The sequence below is a fragment of the Nestor notabilis genome, unplaced genomic scaffold (assembly GCF_000696875.1).
Source record: "Nestor notabilis isolate BGI_N333 unplaced genomic scaffold, ASM69687v1 scaffold11401, whole genome shotgun sequence".
Lineage (NCBI taxonomy): Eukaryota > Metazoa > Chordata > Aves > Psittaciformes > Psittacidae > Nestor > Nestor notabilis.
In genome coordinates, this window is record NW_009916130.1 from 37,859 (window position 1) to 57,130 (window position 19,272).

The 19,272-nt window shown below is 38.0% G+C and overlaps 1 protein-coding gene across 1 annotated transcript in view; it reads right to left on the reverse strand.

The window, feature by feature from the left end:
* Window positions 1-1,709: 1,709 nt before the first annotated feature.
* Window positions 1,710-19,272, reverse strand: part of SYK (spleen tyrosine kinase) — a 29,041-nt gene continuing 11,478 nt past the window's right edge. Inside the window, 10 exon segments of the mRNA XM_010024454.1 lie at window positions 1,710-1,889; window positions 3,478-3,590; window positions 3,838-3,978; window positions 5,316-5,505; window positions 5,943-6,152; window positions 7,463-7,640; window positions 8,319-8,409; window positions 13,020-13,088; window positions 17,499-17,536; window positions 18,529-18,607. Of these exon segments, the coding sequence (XP_010022756.1) occupies window positions 1,817-1,889; window positions 3,478-3,590; window positions 3,838-3,978; window positions 5,316-5,505; window positions 5,943-6,152; window positions 7,463-7,640; window positions 8,319-8,409; window positions 13,020-13,088; window positions 17,499-17,536; window positions 18,529-18,607 (1,182 nt within the window). The 3' untranslated portion in view covers window positions 1,710-1,816.

Below are 19,272 nucleotides of genomic sequence, written 5' to 3' on the forward strand. Positions count from 1 at the left end.
ACCTACATACAACTATGGCTAACTTCTACACAAGCTGTTCTTATAGAAAAATGTTTCTGAAAACAAAACAAAAAATAAATCATCTTCAATATAATCATGTTTGGTCACATTTGATACATGGTCTATTGCACTCAGTATCTTTCAGTAGCATGTGGTTTCTGAAGTGTCTTGCACTGGACACCCGAGATTAAACTACCAAAAATCACCAGGTATTTTTAAAAAAATAGACCATAAACTTGGTAAAAAGAAAAAAAGTTACAGTAATTCCTGTATTTTTTATAGTCTTTCCGTACGAAATTTATTTCACACCTTCTCACTGTAATTGCCCACACAGTTTCCTTGCTAAACTATCACTGCATCTCTAAGAATGCCTTGTTCACACAATTAAACACCTATGTTATAACCAGCCATATGCAATATATATAGCTAACTTGAAATCTTATTCTTTACATACTTTTAAAATCTCCATATCTAGTAGATGCAATGCATGTAAACTCCTGAGATACATGTGAATACCAGTAAAGCAGCTGCTTGTGAGGAATAAATGATAGAAATTTTGGTATCTGTAATTGGTAAAATGAGCTTTGACAAAGAAAGAGTAAGGGTAAAAATGGAATCAGAAGTTCATTACATTATTTGTTATTATCATCGCTATACTTACATATTAATGGAGATGCATGGTGCAGTGCAAAAGAGCAATTAGACAAATACCTTTTCCTGAGATGCTCACAGGGATTACTAATAGGACAAATACCAACATTCAGGAGTGGACAAAAGTAAACTTGATGTCTGTATTCCTGTTTTAAAAATATCCGAGCTAGGGGTAAAATTTAGTTTTAGAAAAGATACAGTGTGGTGAATTCTCATGTACACTTTTCAAGAAAGGTTTGAAAAACGTAGAAATGGTTGCTGCTCAAAACATAACACAAGGAGCTTTTGGATTCTCAAAGAGATACACGGAAAAGGTATCTCTGGAGAAGGCTGAAATAGCACAGAGAAAGAAAGGTGCTGCTCTGTCACAGATGTCTTTTCAGGAATGCAGTGATGGAGTTCATGTTAAAATCCAGAATCACTGTCTTAGGTGCTGACAGGTTTTGCTCCAAGATGAGAGTGAGCACCTGAGCTCCCAGGTTTCTTGAGGAAAACATGACTTCCTGAGGGACAGCTGGGCTTCCACATGAGATGAGGAACAAAAGAAGTTGGTCACATTTAAAGGAGAAGATGATGTTAGAAATTCACATCTCCCAATTCCCCTCTGTTTACATTACCACTGAGAAGAATACAACTTGTTTTTAAAGAGGCTTAGGGCTAAAATCAAACATGCTGTCAGTCAAAGTGGCTGACAAACTTTCACAGTGAAAAATGTTTATGCTGTTCTTCCTTGGAGAGGGGGAAGGCTGGAACAACTCTTCTATGCCTTTGATGGCTAAGAATATTAATAACAAGAATCTAAATTCCAATCCACAATCAAATACATGACAGGAAGAGGGCTGAAAGACATTAAATGCATTTTACATGACTGCATAATGTAATGCCAATAAAGCTGTAAATAAAATGAAATGGAATGTAGCAAAAGTATAAGCATCTGCTCTGACGTCCTTGCTGCTAGCTTTGGCACCTCTCCACTTTTAACACTCTATTTCAGGGCTGGATATTGTGCAGAAGGCAAGAAAAGGCAGCCCTACAGAAGGTTTAGCTCTGAGCTTTGCAGGGTGAAAGTAGCAGTACAAAAAATCAAAGTCACTTGGTTTTGGGAACTGAGCTGCTTCTCAGAGGCTGCTGGCTGGAGGCAAGGAAGCTGCTGTTCTTCATGCTGTTAGTGGGAAATGTCGTAATAGTAGTTACGTAATCTCAGCTCAACCGCAGCAAATCCTGGTCGGTCATCAACACTGTGGAAAGACAAGTGTCACTGTGCAGGAAGCAGACAGCTCTGAGGGTGCATGGCCCTTGTAACACTTGGGGCTTTACCTCAGTGATAGCTCATTTAAAGCGGCACACTGTATTTGAAGGCAACCAACATGATGCTACAAAAGGAATGCCAAGTGGCAAATACCACTACAGAGCATCCAGTCAGTGGATTTAATATCATGCCTGTTACTTAGGGGTCGGTGAAGGTACTCTAAGAACGAAATGGTAAATCAGCTCCATTTCATTTTCTACTTCATTTACTCCTGCAATAATCTACACAAAAGAATATTTACAGTGCAATATCTGCCTTATAATGGGTACTACAGTCATACAGAGTGGCTTAGCACCACTGAGAGCAGCCTACACATACACTATATGGCTATACCGACTATATGTACTGTTGTTCCTCTGTATCTGCAATTCTTTGTTGATTTGGGAGAACGTAGCTGAACTGGCAACAAGTCCATACAATAATGCATTACATAGTGAAACAGTTACACTGCCTGACTTAACTTTTCCTTTTTATTTCTTTTTTTTTCTTCCCAATAGTAAAGATACGTGAGTACAAATAAAAAAGCAGCATGCTTTATGATATGCCTACTAATTATAACAAAACCCCAAAACTTTCCACTCTAGAATTGTTACAGCATACTTTGAGTCAAACTAAAAGGCAGAAATTATTTTATGGCTCCACAGTCTTTCTAGAATACTAGGCGTAATAAAACTAACAAAGAAGCAAGGCACCTAAAAGTGAAGTACCACAGCTCTTCATAAAGAATACAGAGACCTTTGCTAGGCACACACAGTCTCCAGAAGGTGAACTGGAAGAATAAGTGACATTACAGTAGACTTTGGATGTCTTATGGAGACCTTCCTACAGCTAAAAGTCAACAAAATAGTTTAAAACGAAAAATCTTAAAACATTTTTGGTAGATTTTTGCAATATGCTGATTAAAGAAGAGATCAGGTAGGCTTTACTGTCTTCCTTCTCTGTATTTCATAATTCTAACTTCTGAGTTGTTATTGATCAGAAAAAATGTTTCTGACATACTATGTGTGATCTTAAAGGATGTTTTGCCTCTTACTAAAAGTAAGTCAATGGAATCCAATCTTGAATATATTCAAAAATCAGAGAAGAGAAAAATAGGTCAAAGCAATTAATTATTGAGGAATGGAATGTATAATTTGGCAATATAACTTTGAAATTTCAGTAAAGTCTTGGAAATGAAAATTAAACAAAATACAATCCAAAATGAAACAAAAATACTTGCTTAATTTCAGACTTCCTTTTCCAAATACTTGTTTTTTTATGACACCCAGTATTTTGTATGTAACTATTATAGAAAGATCAGCTGTGCAAAATCAGCTTCTCGTAGTACACTCAATAATTCAAACAATTTTCACTTGAAAGTGCAACTGACTCCTTAGCTTGGAGGTTATTTGTAAGCTAAACACCAGCTGAAACAACATATTTTGAAATACCTTTCCCGCTTCCTCCTCTCCCTCCTGGCTATTAAGTAGACTAAAATATACTTCTATTAAAAGATGAGAGCATCACATTATACTCACTTGTATGTCCAACACAATTTCATTAGATCATAGACTTCTGTTGGACAGACTTCTGGACGTTCCATTCGTTCTCCTCTTTCAATCATCTGCGCAACTTCACCACCTTTCATTCCCTGCAATAAGGGTGACCAGAACAGTCATCCAACTTGCAAATGATTGCAGCACACATGGTAGTACATAACCATCAGAGGCCTGGAGTTGGTTTTAGGGCTATCCTTTGACTCATATGTTTCAACAGATAGGGTGCTAAGGCCTGCTTTGGCCTGTAATAACCTTTTTTAGGTAGCAGAAGGCATTGGTTCCTTTTTAAATTTGCTCTGCATTTTTAGAGAAAAAGAATTGTCAGATAAAACTACTCACCTTATATGGTTTTTGTCCATAAGAGAAAGCTTCCCACATTAAAACCCCAAAGCTCCACACATCACTTTTGCTAGAAAATTTATAGAAATTCATGCATTCTGGAGCATACCACTTGACTGGCCATTTTCCATGACTTTGTGCCTAAAATACATCATAAAAAAAAGGAAAAAAAGCAGGCTAGAGACAGTAGCAAACAAGATCAGAATTCATATGCACACATTTGTACCATAACATTTCTGATGCAGTTTGCATTAGAAAGAATGGGTAGCAGCTTCTTTAAAAGCAATACAGATTTGCTCCTCATCTACCTTCAAAATAATGCACTGAAATGAAATCTATGGTAAAGTAAAGCTTAGCTAAATGACTTGCAGTCATGTTTATAGTGGCATTTAATTTAAAGTTTCTCTTTAAAAGTAAGATTTTTCATCTAGGGTCTCCACAGAGGGTAGAAGACACACAACCAGCTACACTGAGTGCCATTACTTGAAGTTGATGCTCCGTTTCAAAGCACACTGATCACACTGATCACCTTATGGCACACTTCAGGTTGATTAAATTATGTCATAACACTGTGTTATGACAATGCGAGCATTAAGCTATCCCAGCACAGAGCTAGGTCTAGTAAAAGAACCCCACTGCACTTTGCGGAGTTGTAAAGGGAATGGGCCTTTGATACTGATTCTCAAACCCTTGACAGGCAGCTCTGGCTAGGCTAGTGGCAGTGATTTAAGACATTACTGCTTTTTCTGGCAGCAGAAACTATTCCCACAAGAAGGTCATCAGAAGGGAGTATGTGCCTACGCCTCCTCTGCAGGGTTTCACAGTCTAGCTTATTAGTTTTAAATAGCTGAGGAAAGGGGATGTGCAGAATGAAGAAATAATTTGAGCCGCAAGAGCAATATATCAGAAAAAAAGATGCTGACATGATTAGAGCCTCTGTCTCCCACAGATGTTTGCACCTTATTATATGTGTCAGTTATTTAAGACCCTTTAGCTGTTCAGAGATCCAATGAATTTCAAACCAAGCTAAACACATTCTGCTTAAATCACATTATTATTTACCAGTGGTGTTCTTTCAGAAACCTTCCCAAATTCAGTTATTAGTTGATAATACAGTGTGCTAGCCTAAACTGTCTTTATAGATGGTGAAAATCACATGCCCAAAAGTTCCTATCTGCGACAAAGACATTCTCTCCCTTTTATATACGGAGGCATCTCATTTCTACCATAAATTTCAACCTTGTACTGACAAGTTTACCAAAAATAAATAAAAGAAGTAAGCAAATAAAAGAAGGGACAGGCTTTTTCCTCCATACACATTTCTTAGTGTGATCATGTATTTTGAAAATCAGTGACCTACTATCAAGCTATAAACTAATGGATGATATGTATTATTTCTGATTTTCAACTTTTAAAAACAACTGCAATCTTATTGAGCTTTGCTACTATACAGCTTTCATGTCTTGTGCAAACCTTACCTTATAATAACTTTCATCAGCACTAAGAGCTTTAGAAAGTCCAAAATCACTAATTTTGGCATAATGTTGGGTGACTAATAGCACATTCCTTGCAGCCAGATCCCTATGAACAAAGTTACTCTCCTCCAGGTATTTCATCCCCATGGAAACCTGATGTACCAGCTCTGTTATATTCTTCTCCGTGACATGTCTGAAAATCAGAATTGAATTTTAAGAGGTCAGGAGTTAATTTTCATGACTTTTCATTGAGTTCAAATGTAAATCTTTACTATAAAATTCCCCACATCATATAGGAACCTGATTCACTTATATTTAGCTAAGCTTTAATTAAAACAGGTAGCAGAAGAATATCCTGACCAAGATGATGTGTTATCCTATCAATAAATGAGGACACGAAAATTCTTTCATTTATTCAGAATTCACTGTTTCAGCTGAAATATTTGACAGTTAGAAGACAGGCACAAACTAATCATGTTCTAATAAAGAATAACTACAATCATTAATTATTACATTAACAACAAGTGAATTTAAAACTGCCCTTAAAGAAAAAAACAAAACAAAATAAAAGGACCTGTATCTTTTTTACCTTTTCGAGAAATCCTATGAAATTGAATCAAGCTTACATACCTATTTTTTTGCAAAAATTTGTTCAATGGCCCAAGTTCAGCCATTTCCATTACCAACATCCAGGCCTCAGCTTCACATATGCCTATCATTCGGACAATATATGGGTTATCCAGTTGCTGCATTACATTTGCTTCTCTCAGTAATTCATCCTTTACGGCTGGATCATTACTCTCATTCTTAAGAATTTTTACAGCCACTGGCTTGGCACCCCTACAAAAAAAGAATCCAGTTCTGGGATTAGCTGCTGAAAAATCTGTGTGCATACGCACTCAATCTTCATCTGATGCTTATGTGCACACTGTACAAACTGTGACAAAAGACAGAATTGTCATTCAGAAGGGAAAAAAAACCAACTGTAACAAAAGGTCTATCAAAAGGTCAGAAGGCAGCTAAGCAAAACAGAGAGTTGAAAGAATCTGAGAAAATTATAAATAGTCATAAAAATGTCTTAACGGGCCTGAAAATAAACGTAGTGGACAAAATCTTCTTGACTGTTATGGCAAGAATGCCATAAAACTTTTCTGGCAAGAAAAGTTATAAAGGCCTTTCTAAGCACTGAGGTATTTTGGGGGTGAGACTAAAACATGCAGCACTGAAAGGCCCTAAAGCAGTGCACTGAAATCCTGAGAAACTAGACCTACCCCTGCAACCTTCAGCTCATACAACCAAATAAAAGAATGGTAAGATTGACAGAGCTCAAGTGTGAAATAAGATGAGCAAATACATGAGCTAGGACCAGAGCCCTTCAAATCCCCTCAGATGCATTGGAAAAAGAAGAGTCCTTCCTGGCTCTGAAAACCTTGGTTAATGACATGCTTGCAGCTTCAAGTGCTGAAATTGTATACGCAATCAGCCCATGCACTTAAAACAACATATGGATAACATCTTACTATGAAAATGCATTAACAGTAAGGTGTTTCCAATTCTTCCAGTATAAAAAGGGTCTGTTCCAACTGCAAAAACATGATAAAGAGGTCATAGCATGTTCTGTCTTCCTGAAAATCAACATTTCAGCTTCATGAAATAAGTATTTATCATAATTATTTTAGGTGAAAATCTCTGTGCTACAGGTATGCTGTCCATGGCACTCTACACTTTCTCAAAGAGCAGCTGTGCAGATGGGACATACTGAGTAGTATGACTGCCCATACCAACTGTGGGGGAAGGCAGTGGACTTCCCACTCTATTACCCCTAACAGGAGAGAAAATAGTCTCAAGGGGCACTTCACAGACAAAAATAATGGCTGGGAGGTGGCTATGATGTAGGCAGAAGTGTCTACAAATGAGTCAGAGGGGGTTTTGACTACACCTCCAGAGGTGCCTTCCAACCCTAACAATTCTGTGATTCTGTGAAAATGAGTGTATGAGCACATGTACAAAGAGAAATTGGTGAATGTTATCCAAAATTACTTAGGTGCAGTCTGTCATCCCAAATAACATGCAGATTATTGCTACTCTGAAAAAATAAAGGCTAGAGTTCTTACCTATTAGACTCCGTGAAAATAGAAGAAAACACTTACTTTTTCATCTTATAGAACCCTTTCTTTACAGTACCAAAGTTGCCTGAGCCAAGTTCTCCTTCCTCCAAGGTTAACAATTTCCTGTCAAGAGTGACATTTTTTGGTTTCATTTCATCTGGATCAGCATATGGACTTTCATAAACCTCAGTATCCATGGGTAAGGCATCTCTCTGATCACCTGCAGGTCAATCAATGAAAAAATCAGACATTATCTCAGACATTTTTGCTGCCACAGATTTTATATATTCACCCTTTCTATGTTCAGGATCATCAATGTTTTTGACTTACGATGGCATTATGAAGAAACCACTTGCAGTCCAGCTACAGGCACTTCAGAAAACCCCAAAAGAGAGTGACCTCCACCTGGTGGCTTGCTCTAACTAGAGAACATTTGCATAATGCAAAACCAGGAGGTTCCTTGACAGAAGGAGGGTTAAAGGCTGGCCCTTTTCCTTAGTATTTCCCGATAGTTACCTCAGACAATTCTTCACTCAGAATGCTGCCTTATATGTAGCTCCTTCTTAGCACCATCATTAATTACATTTTACAGAAAGCATGAGCACCAGCTTTGCACTGAGGATGCAATAGGGCACAATTCCTTCTATGAAGTGGAAGGATGCAGCTTTTAGAGTCAAGGAAGTAATAATCTTTCACTTCAACATAGAAAAAGGATTTCTGCTAAATTACTTTTATTATAGATGGTGACGTGGCAATTTCAGCTTTCAGGCTTGAGCTATGATAGTGGCTGCACTAATACACAACATGGTGTGACATACATGCAAGAAAAATGAAATATGGTTAATGGAAGATCTTTGGCATAATGTAGGAAATTGCATTAATGACATAAATTGCCTACCTTTTTCCGCTCCTGTAAGATCTCTTTTCCTTTGCAGCACATAAGGATTAAAAGGTGCTTCATCAGGTGGGTGGCCAATAGTTGGCTGAAGCTGTAGCACACCAATAGAAGTTTGATGTTTAGCAATGAATTGGTAAGTTAAAAGCATTTTTTCCCCAAGGATTATGGCAAAATGACTGCAAGGGCCACACAGGTGAGAATTGGAAAATGAGAAAGGGATCCAACAAAGTTATTGCATTCTGGAGGTTATTGCTTGAGTAAATATGCAGGCCAAATAAAACATACACTGCTAAATCATAAAAAGGCATTGCAAATATTTTAGAGCATTTGATCTGAGAGAATGGGGCATGCACAAATCTTATTCTGCAGGTATTAAACGTACATGTTTTTTTCAAATCTGCCCTGTAACACAATTAGTCATAGGAATTTTTCTTTAATCTGTCCTTCCTCCCTCTCCAAGTTACCTCTGTCCATATCTAGGCCATAGAGAAATTCCTAGCACAAATTAAAAAAACATCAAATTTCCCTCTTTCTTTTGTGGATGCTATGGTGATGCCACTTGGAAGAAACATAGGTGAAAAGTAATTATTTCATGGGCCAGATACTAGACCAGTCAGTCTTCTCTAAGGAGGTAGAAAATGACCTAATTCTTACTATACTTGAGCATCTGTTTCAAATACAATCCCTGTTTCTTTACTCTTCATCAGAGGAACAGTATGGAGCACAGAAACCATCCCAGCAAAAACACAGCATGTTTTCAAGCTCCTTGGCTAAAGGATGAGTCTGGCACTATAAAGTATAGATAAGAGAAACTTGCAATCTTCTCTCTTCTGTCTATGAACTGTCAGGAACAGGGAATTACAGACCTTATTTCTGCAGTTAGTCCCTTTGTTTCTCAGTGTAAAAATTTTATTCTAGCCATGAGTGACCTGACCCTCATAAGAGAATGTTTTGATACCAGAAATTCAAACATCAACACAAGTTTGCTTGGCTCGAATAGGAAACAAAGGCATATTGTACTTGTAAAACACTATTTGAGTATGCAATTCTTCTTTTTAATAACTGAAGCTTTCAAGGGCATAAGTTCCTGCCTGAAACAGTGTGGTTTTCAAGTAAAGAGAAACAGAGCCTGAGAAATGTCCAGGAGTGAATTATTGGGTGTGAGAGAAGTTCTATCACCTGGAAACTGCATTTCGTAGGAAAAATGCCTGACTTGGATGGCATAGACCTTTTAAATCATAAGGAAGTGTTCTGCCCACTTGTTGGATGAAGCAGAAAAAGTAATACTACATAGATAATGTAGTATTAATAAAATAGCAAACCCCAAATTGGAGGCCAACATGCAGCAAGATTCTCGCCTAGTGGGATAAGCATGGTGGCATCAGGGATGGTATGGATCATGTTTCCGACTTCCATTGCTCAGTCTTGTGGAACAGTGTTGAAAGGCCATTTCCTGTCAGGGGAAGCCACAAAAGCCCTGAGAAGGTTCTGAGACAGGTGAGGGAGGGATCAAACTGACTTGCCAGTCTCAAGAACAAGGAGGCAAATGAACGGTATAAAACAACATCTTCAGCTCTAGTTTTGTTTTTCTAGCCTGGTACACCTGGCCAGGTCTGCAAGTTAAGAACTGTATTTCCAAGACCTGTATCACTCTATTTCACACATAGGCCATTCGCTGACTCCTCAAGCCCCACTAAAATTGGAACTCAACCCTAAAGCTCCCAAGTGATAGGCTGGCAGTTTCACTGTGAACACTTAGGACAGACTTTCTCTACACTATGCCAGGATGTATAGGAAAATGCTTATGTTCAATAAAAAAAATATTTATCATCTTTCACAAAGCAAAACCAAATCAGATGGAATTATGCTGAGACCACAGTGATTTCACATATCCTTTATTGCTTCAGAACACATTAAGAATACTTAGGGTTTTTAATCTTACTGCTAGTTACTATGACCCATTTATTATTATTACTGAGAAGAGATGATAATTTCACTTGATAGCTTCCTGGATGTACTCTTGTTTCCTCTGTTAACTATATTTACACTTTAAAATGGAGAAAATTTTGTATTCCAAAAGGTAATTAGAATCAATTAACTGATTTGATATAAAACAATATGGACTGACATAAACACCTGTTGCTAAACAGATACAAGTACAAAGAAAGCAGGTGCAACTTGCCATATTGCATTGATTTTATAGAAGCCTCTGGTTAACACTTCTTGACCAAAGTGTCTGAGAGTAGAGTCGGAATAAAAGGATAAAAATATGACAACCAAAGGATGAGACTGAGATGCTGAGTCTTCCATGGTAGTTTCCAGGATACTGGAAGTAAAGTTCTGAAATACTGAGGGATGACAGGATCATGCTTTCAGAGGATGCTTTTGCATACTTTATCCTTAAAATAATCTTTCTGATAGAAACGCAGTGTTCAGAAAATGACATCTGGAAGAGCCTGTATTGGTCTGAGACTCCTTTGCTTTTTGAAAGGGTTGACAGCACTATCAATTGTCCTCTGTTCATTGTAGGGAGTTCCTCAATTGTACTCCAAAAACTGTGATGGGAATATCTGAACCTAAATCCATTACATGTCCTACAGCACACCTGTCTCTAGAAACACTGAAACCTTTTCTGTAGCCACAGTTAGGTAAAGTCACTCAGTTGCAGGTGTAGCTGCTGCTCCAAGCTAACCAACGAAGCATGCAGCTGCTTTTTCCTTTCCATAAACAGTCAAGTGCTGGATGGAGCCTGTGTAGTTGTTATTACATAACAAGAAATATAAATTCAACCCACAGAAGGGTACAACTTCAGAAGATCTTCATCAGTTTTAGATGAGTAGAAAGACTGTGTACCACTCTCCCTCACTGTAACCCAAGCTTACAAGAAATGAGATACAAGCATTTTGGGAAGGGCCTTTGAAAACAGTAATCTCAAGATTTCAAATGGCACAATATGTGATATCTTGTGGTACTGACACTTCTAAACTATGGGGCAGGCTGTCAGTTTATGCTCTCCTACTAGAAAGCTTTTGTGAGGCAGTCCTGTTTGCACATCAATTTTTTTTTTTTCCTTCTGCTAGGGTCTGATTTTCATTGGTTAAACTTCTCAGGTAAGCTAACCCAAATCAGTTAAGATAATCTGAATGTGCCATTCTTCCCCTTAGTAGGGACTAGCTGTACTAGTGTGGAACTTTTATAGAAATATAGCCACATCCACAGTGAGAGGAAAGCAGGAAACAGAGACTTTGCATTGACTCAAAGACATCTTTCTAGTAAAAGGAGTACCATTTTCTATGCATAGATAAGGCCTTAGCAGTATAACCATTGAGCAGGTTTGATAGAATCTGGTCAATGCAATGGGAACGAGACCCTCCTATGTTTGTTTTAAAATATGAATGAAGTGGCTCTAACTACTCTAAGCCCAATTTTTATAATAAAGATTATAATTTTATAGTGAAGAATATACTTACAAAGTCGATCAGTACAACAAGTGCAAGTTCTTTTCAGGTTAATAATTCTGATTTGTAAACACACAAATGTAGTCTCTTATTTTGCTAAACCAGCCTGAATAGCAAAATGCTGCATGATAAAAACCTTAGTAGTCAAAGCCTCAATGAGCGTTTGCTATGAAAACGTAAATCACCACTAGGTGGCACAAGGTCATTTAAAGTGCCAATTTTACATCAATGAGAAAAACAGCTTGAAAATTTTTGATCTGAGTACTAAAATTATATACAAATAATCAGCTTGTGGGTTTTTTTAAAATGTAGTTTCCGAAACTATTCCAAGTGTAAATTTTTCATTTCAGTGTCTGAAAGTTTGTTACGTAACAGAAGTAACTACCTAATTAGCCAGGTCTAAAGTAGACTCTGCATGTTGGAGTCAATGGGTGGTATACGGCTTTTTATGCCTGCTCATTTTTGTTAAAGAGCAAATGGCAATAAATAAATAAATAAATAAATAAGAAAAGACTCGTGGGTGAAACAGGGGCCCACACATTATTCTCAGCATGCAAACAATGCTCATAACTTCATGCTTCACAACTACATCAATTACCGGAAAACACAATTTTCTTGCCATGCAACAGCATTTTCATTAGTATAGGGCTAGATTCCCCTTGACTCCCCAACACCACCTTCCCCATTCTGCTTGGTCTTGTGACATTTTACACTTGCGCAAGTGTAATTAACATGAATGCATAACAAGATTTGTGCACACTGGTTCTCTAAGAATGCATTTTGTGATTGTTATTAACCAATTATTCCCTAAATGTGCTCAGCATCGTTCTGTAAGCAAGCCAATCTTCTGATTAGGAATGACAGTTCAAAGTACAAATATTGTATTGTTCTGCTGTGAGTGGTTTTTTGAAAAACATTTTATCACATTTTATTTGCAGACATTTTGAGATCTGCACTAAAATTTTGGAATAAGACATTACTTAAAAATATTCCCACAATTTTAAAAACTTCTTTAAAACCATTGCTTTAATTATAAAATCAAGGCCATACTTATGCAGATGACTGGGGAAGAAGTAGAGAGCTTAAAAAAATCTTCACAATCTGATTGTTAGTAGCCAAGACACACATTTATTAATAGCAAGCCAAATGAGGGGAGTAAGGAGAAGAGTGAAATTAGAATCAAGTTAGTCAGATATAAGTCCTTTTAACTTATTCAAAAACCTGAGAAGACTGTATGAGGCACCTTTTTGCTGCCAGCCTTTGGAAAGGTGTACGATTTGAGTCTTGAGATAATTCCACCTCCTGCCCAACTCTAGAAACCACAATATCCAAAGGGACATTATAAATGTGTCAGGAAAATAACTAAATGTATTTTACAAAACAGATGTAGTATACAAGAACAAAACACTGCCAACCTCTCCCTTGTGTGTGTCTGCAAGTACACATATGATGCATCAAACAAATGTAGTACAGGAAATCTTAGTAAGAAATTTTCTTCTACTACATCACACTCAAGCCATCTTGAATATATAGATAAACCTTAAAGCAGTTTTTAAATTCAAGCACATTGCCTTTTCCCCAGATCTTTTACACAACATGTTTCTCCTGCCTCAGTTATTGAACTTTAGCACACATTTAGCAATGTAAATCAGCTGATAACTTTGGTGTCTGCAAGTCTGACTGACTTATCAAGCAAGATTTGAAGCAAACCTTGGTCTTAAAATAAACCATGTGGTTCTTGAAGCAAAAAGCACACAAACTGATACTAAATCCAAACAAAAATTATCAGGCTTTAAATTTTACATGTGCACTTACGTTCTGTGTGAAGATATTTTTAAAAGAAATGTAAGTATATCTTACAATAATACATATTTTTAATTAAATGTGACTAATTAGCATTTCTAGGGATCACAGAGAACTTACCTGCCTAATTAAAACTGTGATGACCAAGCATTTAGGCTATGCTGAGGTTGAAATAATAATCTGAACCACATTCTCAGTCAGTTTAAACCTTTAAAGTGACTTATGGTTGGATGTTCTGAACTTTTAAATAACCCATTTTGACCTTTTTTTACTTTTTATTTTTCTCAAAAGATAGCTTTCCTAGTGGTTAGGATCAGTATCTTTCCTAGCTTTCTTAAAAAAATCCGTTCCTTGATGTTGTAAATTTTACTCCAAGCACACCAGCAGTTTCTAGTTAAATTAACTGGAGAGCCTGCCTTGGCTATCATGCAGCAGATCTTTCTACAGTGGTCATACACTCTCTCAGATTCAAAGCAACTTAACATTTGGCCATGCTCTCCACTAAGGCTTTGGAATCTCACCAGTGTATTTCAGGCATTAAGATAAACAAAAATAAAAAATTACTGAAAAATTGGTCTGGATAGGAACATCAGTATTGGATTGTCCCTGAGACCAGGACATTCCCCTCCTTTCTTCAGCTATTAATCATGTTCTGTCTCTCTTCTTTCTCTCTTTTGCTGCTTCTTTTCTAACCATTCTATTTTCACAAGTCATCATCTTTCCTGTTGCCTTGCTCTGCATTATCTCCTGTTGGCCAACATTCTTCTGTGCAATGCAAAAACTGGTGGAAGTATTCCAGCTGAGACCTTATGAGTACTGAACAAGCTGGAAACACTCCTCATGTTTCCCCTTCTTCTACCAGCATGATGGTTGTTGGTCCTTGTTCCTGTTCTGATTCATTATAGGCATACCACATTCTCCGAAAATCTATTCCTGCTCCCCATCCTGTGTTCTACAGCTGACTAATAAAAGTACAATGCCTTGAACTAGCCACTATTGAAATTCACCTTGTTTTTTCCAGGACATTTCTCCAAATCAACACAATTCTTTTGAGTCTCAGTTCAAATATTCCTAATCCCAATTCACATATTATGGCAATCCCTTTTGTAAAATGAAAAACATGCAGTACTTCAGAAATACCAGAAACTCCACAAAGCAGTATTAATTTTGATGGTGAATATAGATTGCATATCCTCTACATAAAACATTGTGATCGTGTTTGTTCTTTTCAGGATGCATTTTTTGCAATCTGAATTGACTGTATTTTAGCCTCTGCATATAAAAAAAGCTACACAAATGGTCTTCAGTAAGTTACTGATGGAGATATTAGTGATGACAACCTGTCAATACTAACGGAAGCCTCTGAACTCTATAAGTAGTAATATTAATTTAAAATTTTTCACTTTCTGTTTCTATATTTATACTACAGGAAAGTGATTTAGCAGGCTTGTTTGAGAAAACTAAAGAAAACACAACATTCAGATTTCAGTTTAAAGAAGTTCAGAATGTCAAATATACTGTAGCTTTAAACAGTATTTTAGGACAATATTTGCAAACTATGCAGTCAACACACTCATTCGTATCTTTTCCTTCTATCCATCATGATGACTCCTAAATGTAACTACTGCTGATCAATCCTGAAATCATTAACGGTTGTATGTAAAATGTGCGAGTGACCAAGCATATTTAAGTCAGCTATTGCTAGAGAAGTTAAAGGGCGGAATTATATTCCCTCCGTCATCTTAAGGCCATTCCCCCTTGCCCTATCACATTTTAACATGCCTTTGTTAAACGTCCCTCTCCAGATTTCTTGTAGGCCCCCTTAAGGTATTGGAAGGCTGCCCTAAGGTCTCTCCAGAGCATTCTCTTCTCCAGGCTGAACAAGCCCAACTCTCTCTGACTGTCTTCATAGGAGAAATGCTCCAGCCCTCAGAGCATCTTCGTGGCCCTGCTATGGACTTGATCAAGCAGGTCCACATTCTTTTTGTGCTGTTGCTCCACAGCTGGATGCAGTACTGCAGGTGGGTCCCATGAGAGCAAATTAGAGGGGTAGAATCACCTTCCTTGACCTGCTGGCCAACCATATTGTGTGATACAACCCTGGACATGGTTGGCTTTCTGGGCTGCAAGTGTACCCTGCTGGGTCACATTGAGTTTTTTTGTCAACCAAGACCACCAAGTCCTTCTCAGGGCTGCTCTCAATACCTTCTCCACCCAGCCTGTAGTTGTGTTTGGCATTGCCCCAATCCAGGTGCAGGACCTTGCACTTGGCCTTATTGGACTTCGTGAGGTTGGCACTGGCCACATCTCAAACCTGCCAAGCTCCCTCTGGATGGCATAATTTCCCTCCAGTGTGTCAATTGCAGCACCCAGCTTGGTGTCATCAGCAAACTTGCTGAGGGTACACTCAATCCAACTGTCCATGTTGCTGAAAAAGATGTTGAACAGCACTGGTCCCAGTACCGACCCCTGAGGAACACCACTTATCACTGGTCTCCTCTTGGACATCGAGCTGTTGACTGCAATTCACTGAGGGTGACCATCCAGCCAATTACTTATCTATCAAGTGGTCCATCCACCAAATCCATGGCTCTCTAATCTCACCTAACCATGGCTACCTAAAAATGTAAGGCATATAGTCTTGACTAATCACTTAGGCCTATTCTGCAGTGGAATGACATAAACACATATTGCTGGACATATTCGGCCACTTTTAGGCTGAAGTGACATGTTGACACATAAGTGTCTCTCTCTTCAATTTCCTCAAAAGCAAGCCTTTGTGATTTCCTGAATGACTGGCTCTTGATCTAAGTTCATTAATGTTAGGCAAGATTAACCACACCCTGATTGACTTTTTCACCTTTTTTTTTCACCTTTTCATCAACAACTGGGGTGGTATTACTGCAATGCACTGACAAGAAGAGGCTGGTTCATTTACTTCTGTTGCACAGTGCTAAACATCAGTCAATTTGTCAGATACATGGGGTTTTTTGTTACTACTTCTTTGATAAGTTAAATACCTACAGTAAGATTTTGGTTGTATAATTCTTCAATTTTGCATTAGTTGCATAATTTTGGCAATTTTGGTTGCATAATTTCCAATGATTTAAAGGGGCACCTGATTTTCAGAAAGTTGTGGTGGGAGAATGGTTGTTCATGGACCCACAGGGAATCAACAGTACTGAAGTAAATGTAATTGCTTATTTAAACAAAAATATTTTTTCTATAATGTGGGACTGCATTGCGATAATGAGTTAGATGATTAGGCTCTCCAGGGAGTAGCGAAACAACTAAATTAAACTCCCTATTCCAGATGAGATCAGCTACAGCTGAATGAGATGGTGTTATGTGTTACACCTCAGGTGGCTCCTCTAATCAATGGACCCTAAGAACTTAGGCAATTATAATCACAGATGAGCTTGCTCACTCTTTTATGAAGTTGACGAAAGAACTTTCCCCAATTTCACTACACGAAGAATTAAACTCTTGTGCAAAGTCTCCTGTTAGATGCATACACCTAATCTAAAAATAAACTGAACCTCAATTTCTGCATCAGCCAGCGGATTCTCAAAATGGACAATGTAAACAAGGCAGTATCTCTCCTCCTAATGTTGATACAGTCACTGTAGAACATGATGATCAATAAGGCATTCTGCATATGATAAATACTAATTTTTGCATACATTATATGGAAAAAGGAGTTCACAAAATCAAATGATAAACAGCTCATGCAAAACACTGATGAAAGCAATAACCATGCTAGAATATGTTAAGCTTATTCTTTTCAACCTACTACTTATATCCCTGGAAAAACAAATTCACTGATGCAACAATATCCAAGCATTAGGGTTCTTCGAGCAGTATGTGACTGTAAGCCTTCTCAAATGAGTGCTGCTGCTATATCACCACCTACTCTTACCTTAGGAGGGGGTCCAGGAAAAGGAAAACCGCCATTATCTGTAAAAGAATCACATGTGGAAGGATGCTGAGCAAGGTGAGAAATGCACTACAAGAACAAAAACTTTTACATAGGGAACCAAATTTCTACTTTTTAAATTGCATTACAGTGCATTTTCTTCTGGCCCACCCCCTCTGCTTTTGACTCTAATGTGCAGCAGACTCTGGTACTTGCTGCCACAGAGACAAAAGTATGGGCAGTGCCTAAAAGTGATCTGAAGCAGCAGTGTAAGTATGGGTATATCCTCTCACCATGGCACTGGTATGTAGTTTAAATGACAGAAGGCCTTAGAGAGAGAACACCTCCTCTGGAATAGCACAAGTTAGACAATAATCGGGCAGAAGCATCTTCTTTTCCCCTGACAGACAGGGCAAAAGGAAGGACAAGGTCTCACCAGTATTTAACATGACAACAAAGAAGGAACAGGACAAAGAACATACTGGACCTCAGGGCACACCCGCTGCACCACCATCCTTTCCCCTTCTTCCAGGTTATCAAAGAATGCCTCTCTGACCCCCATTCTCAGCATCAGGTGCAGCCAATCTCTTGTTCTGTCCTGTTCTCTCCAACACTGGGTGCAACTGCACCCAATCTGAATGCCTATAGCAGTGCTGATGACATGCTGGCCTCAGCCTGGAACAAGGACAGTCAGAGGGGTGCTAGGATGACCATATTGTTAGTGTGTGGGGTCCAAGTACTGCACACTGCCACTTTGAGCAGCAAAGCACGTTCTCAATCTGATGTTATTTTAGAATTTGCCATAATTGGACTTGGGAACCTCCCTTACTTTACAGGATCTGCCTCTATCCTGCATGGTCTGACACATCTTAAGTCATTTGAAAAGTTGGAAATGTGTAATTTATTTTTTTTTAATCCAACTTTAATCTACCTTAATCTGTAACCACTTACATGGCAAGTGGAAAAAAGGCACACATCTTTATCTCTATTACCATGGCTATTAATACATATCAAAATAATAGGAATAACTCACCATTTTCTGAGCCAAGCGGACAGGGAATGGTAAGAACCCTTAACAATCCATCTGGTTTGTATGAATAATGCTCAACTAACTACCAGAATGAGAGGGGGAAAAAAAAAAGAGAAAAGGAGAGAAAAAGATACGAAAAGGTAAGGAAGATATAATTAATTATATTGGCTCTAAAATTGTGTGCATTTGTATGACTGTTATATATTACAGCAAGTGAACAGGGCATACATCAGATCTTTACTGCACATGTTCTTACCTCATCTTTACTTCTCATCAGCAGGGATACATGTTTCTAAAGCAACCTTATGGATGAATCTGGAACCTGACCCAGGAACTGGATTTGTAGGACTCAAGATCCCACATCCTGTTCTGCTACCTTTGTACCTCTGAGCAAGTCACTTCTTTCTATAGCTCAGTTCCACCCTCCATTTTTTTTGTTTCTTCCCCAAAATGGGTATAACTACCATGTGAGAATTGTCCTCATATGCAATGCTTTTTCTGGACCTCAAAGTTGCAGTGGGATGTACGCAGTTAGTAAACATACAGCACTAACAGTTGTGGCCATTTTTGTTCCTTGGTTGTCCTCACCATGCTATTTTATTACTGATATTTTTGCTTTCGCACATTTGGGTACAAAGGAGGGGGTCTGTGAGCGAAAAAGTTGCAGATATATTCGAAAAATTTGTAAGAAAGCATAGCTGCTTTCAAATTTCCATTGACTCCACAAACATAACATGCAGGACTTTT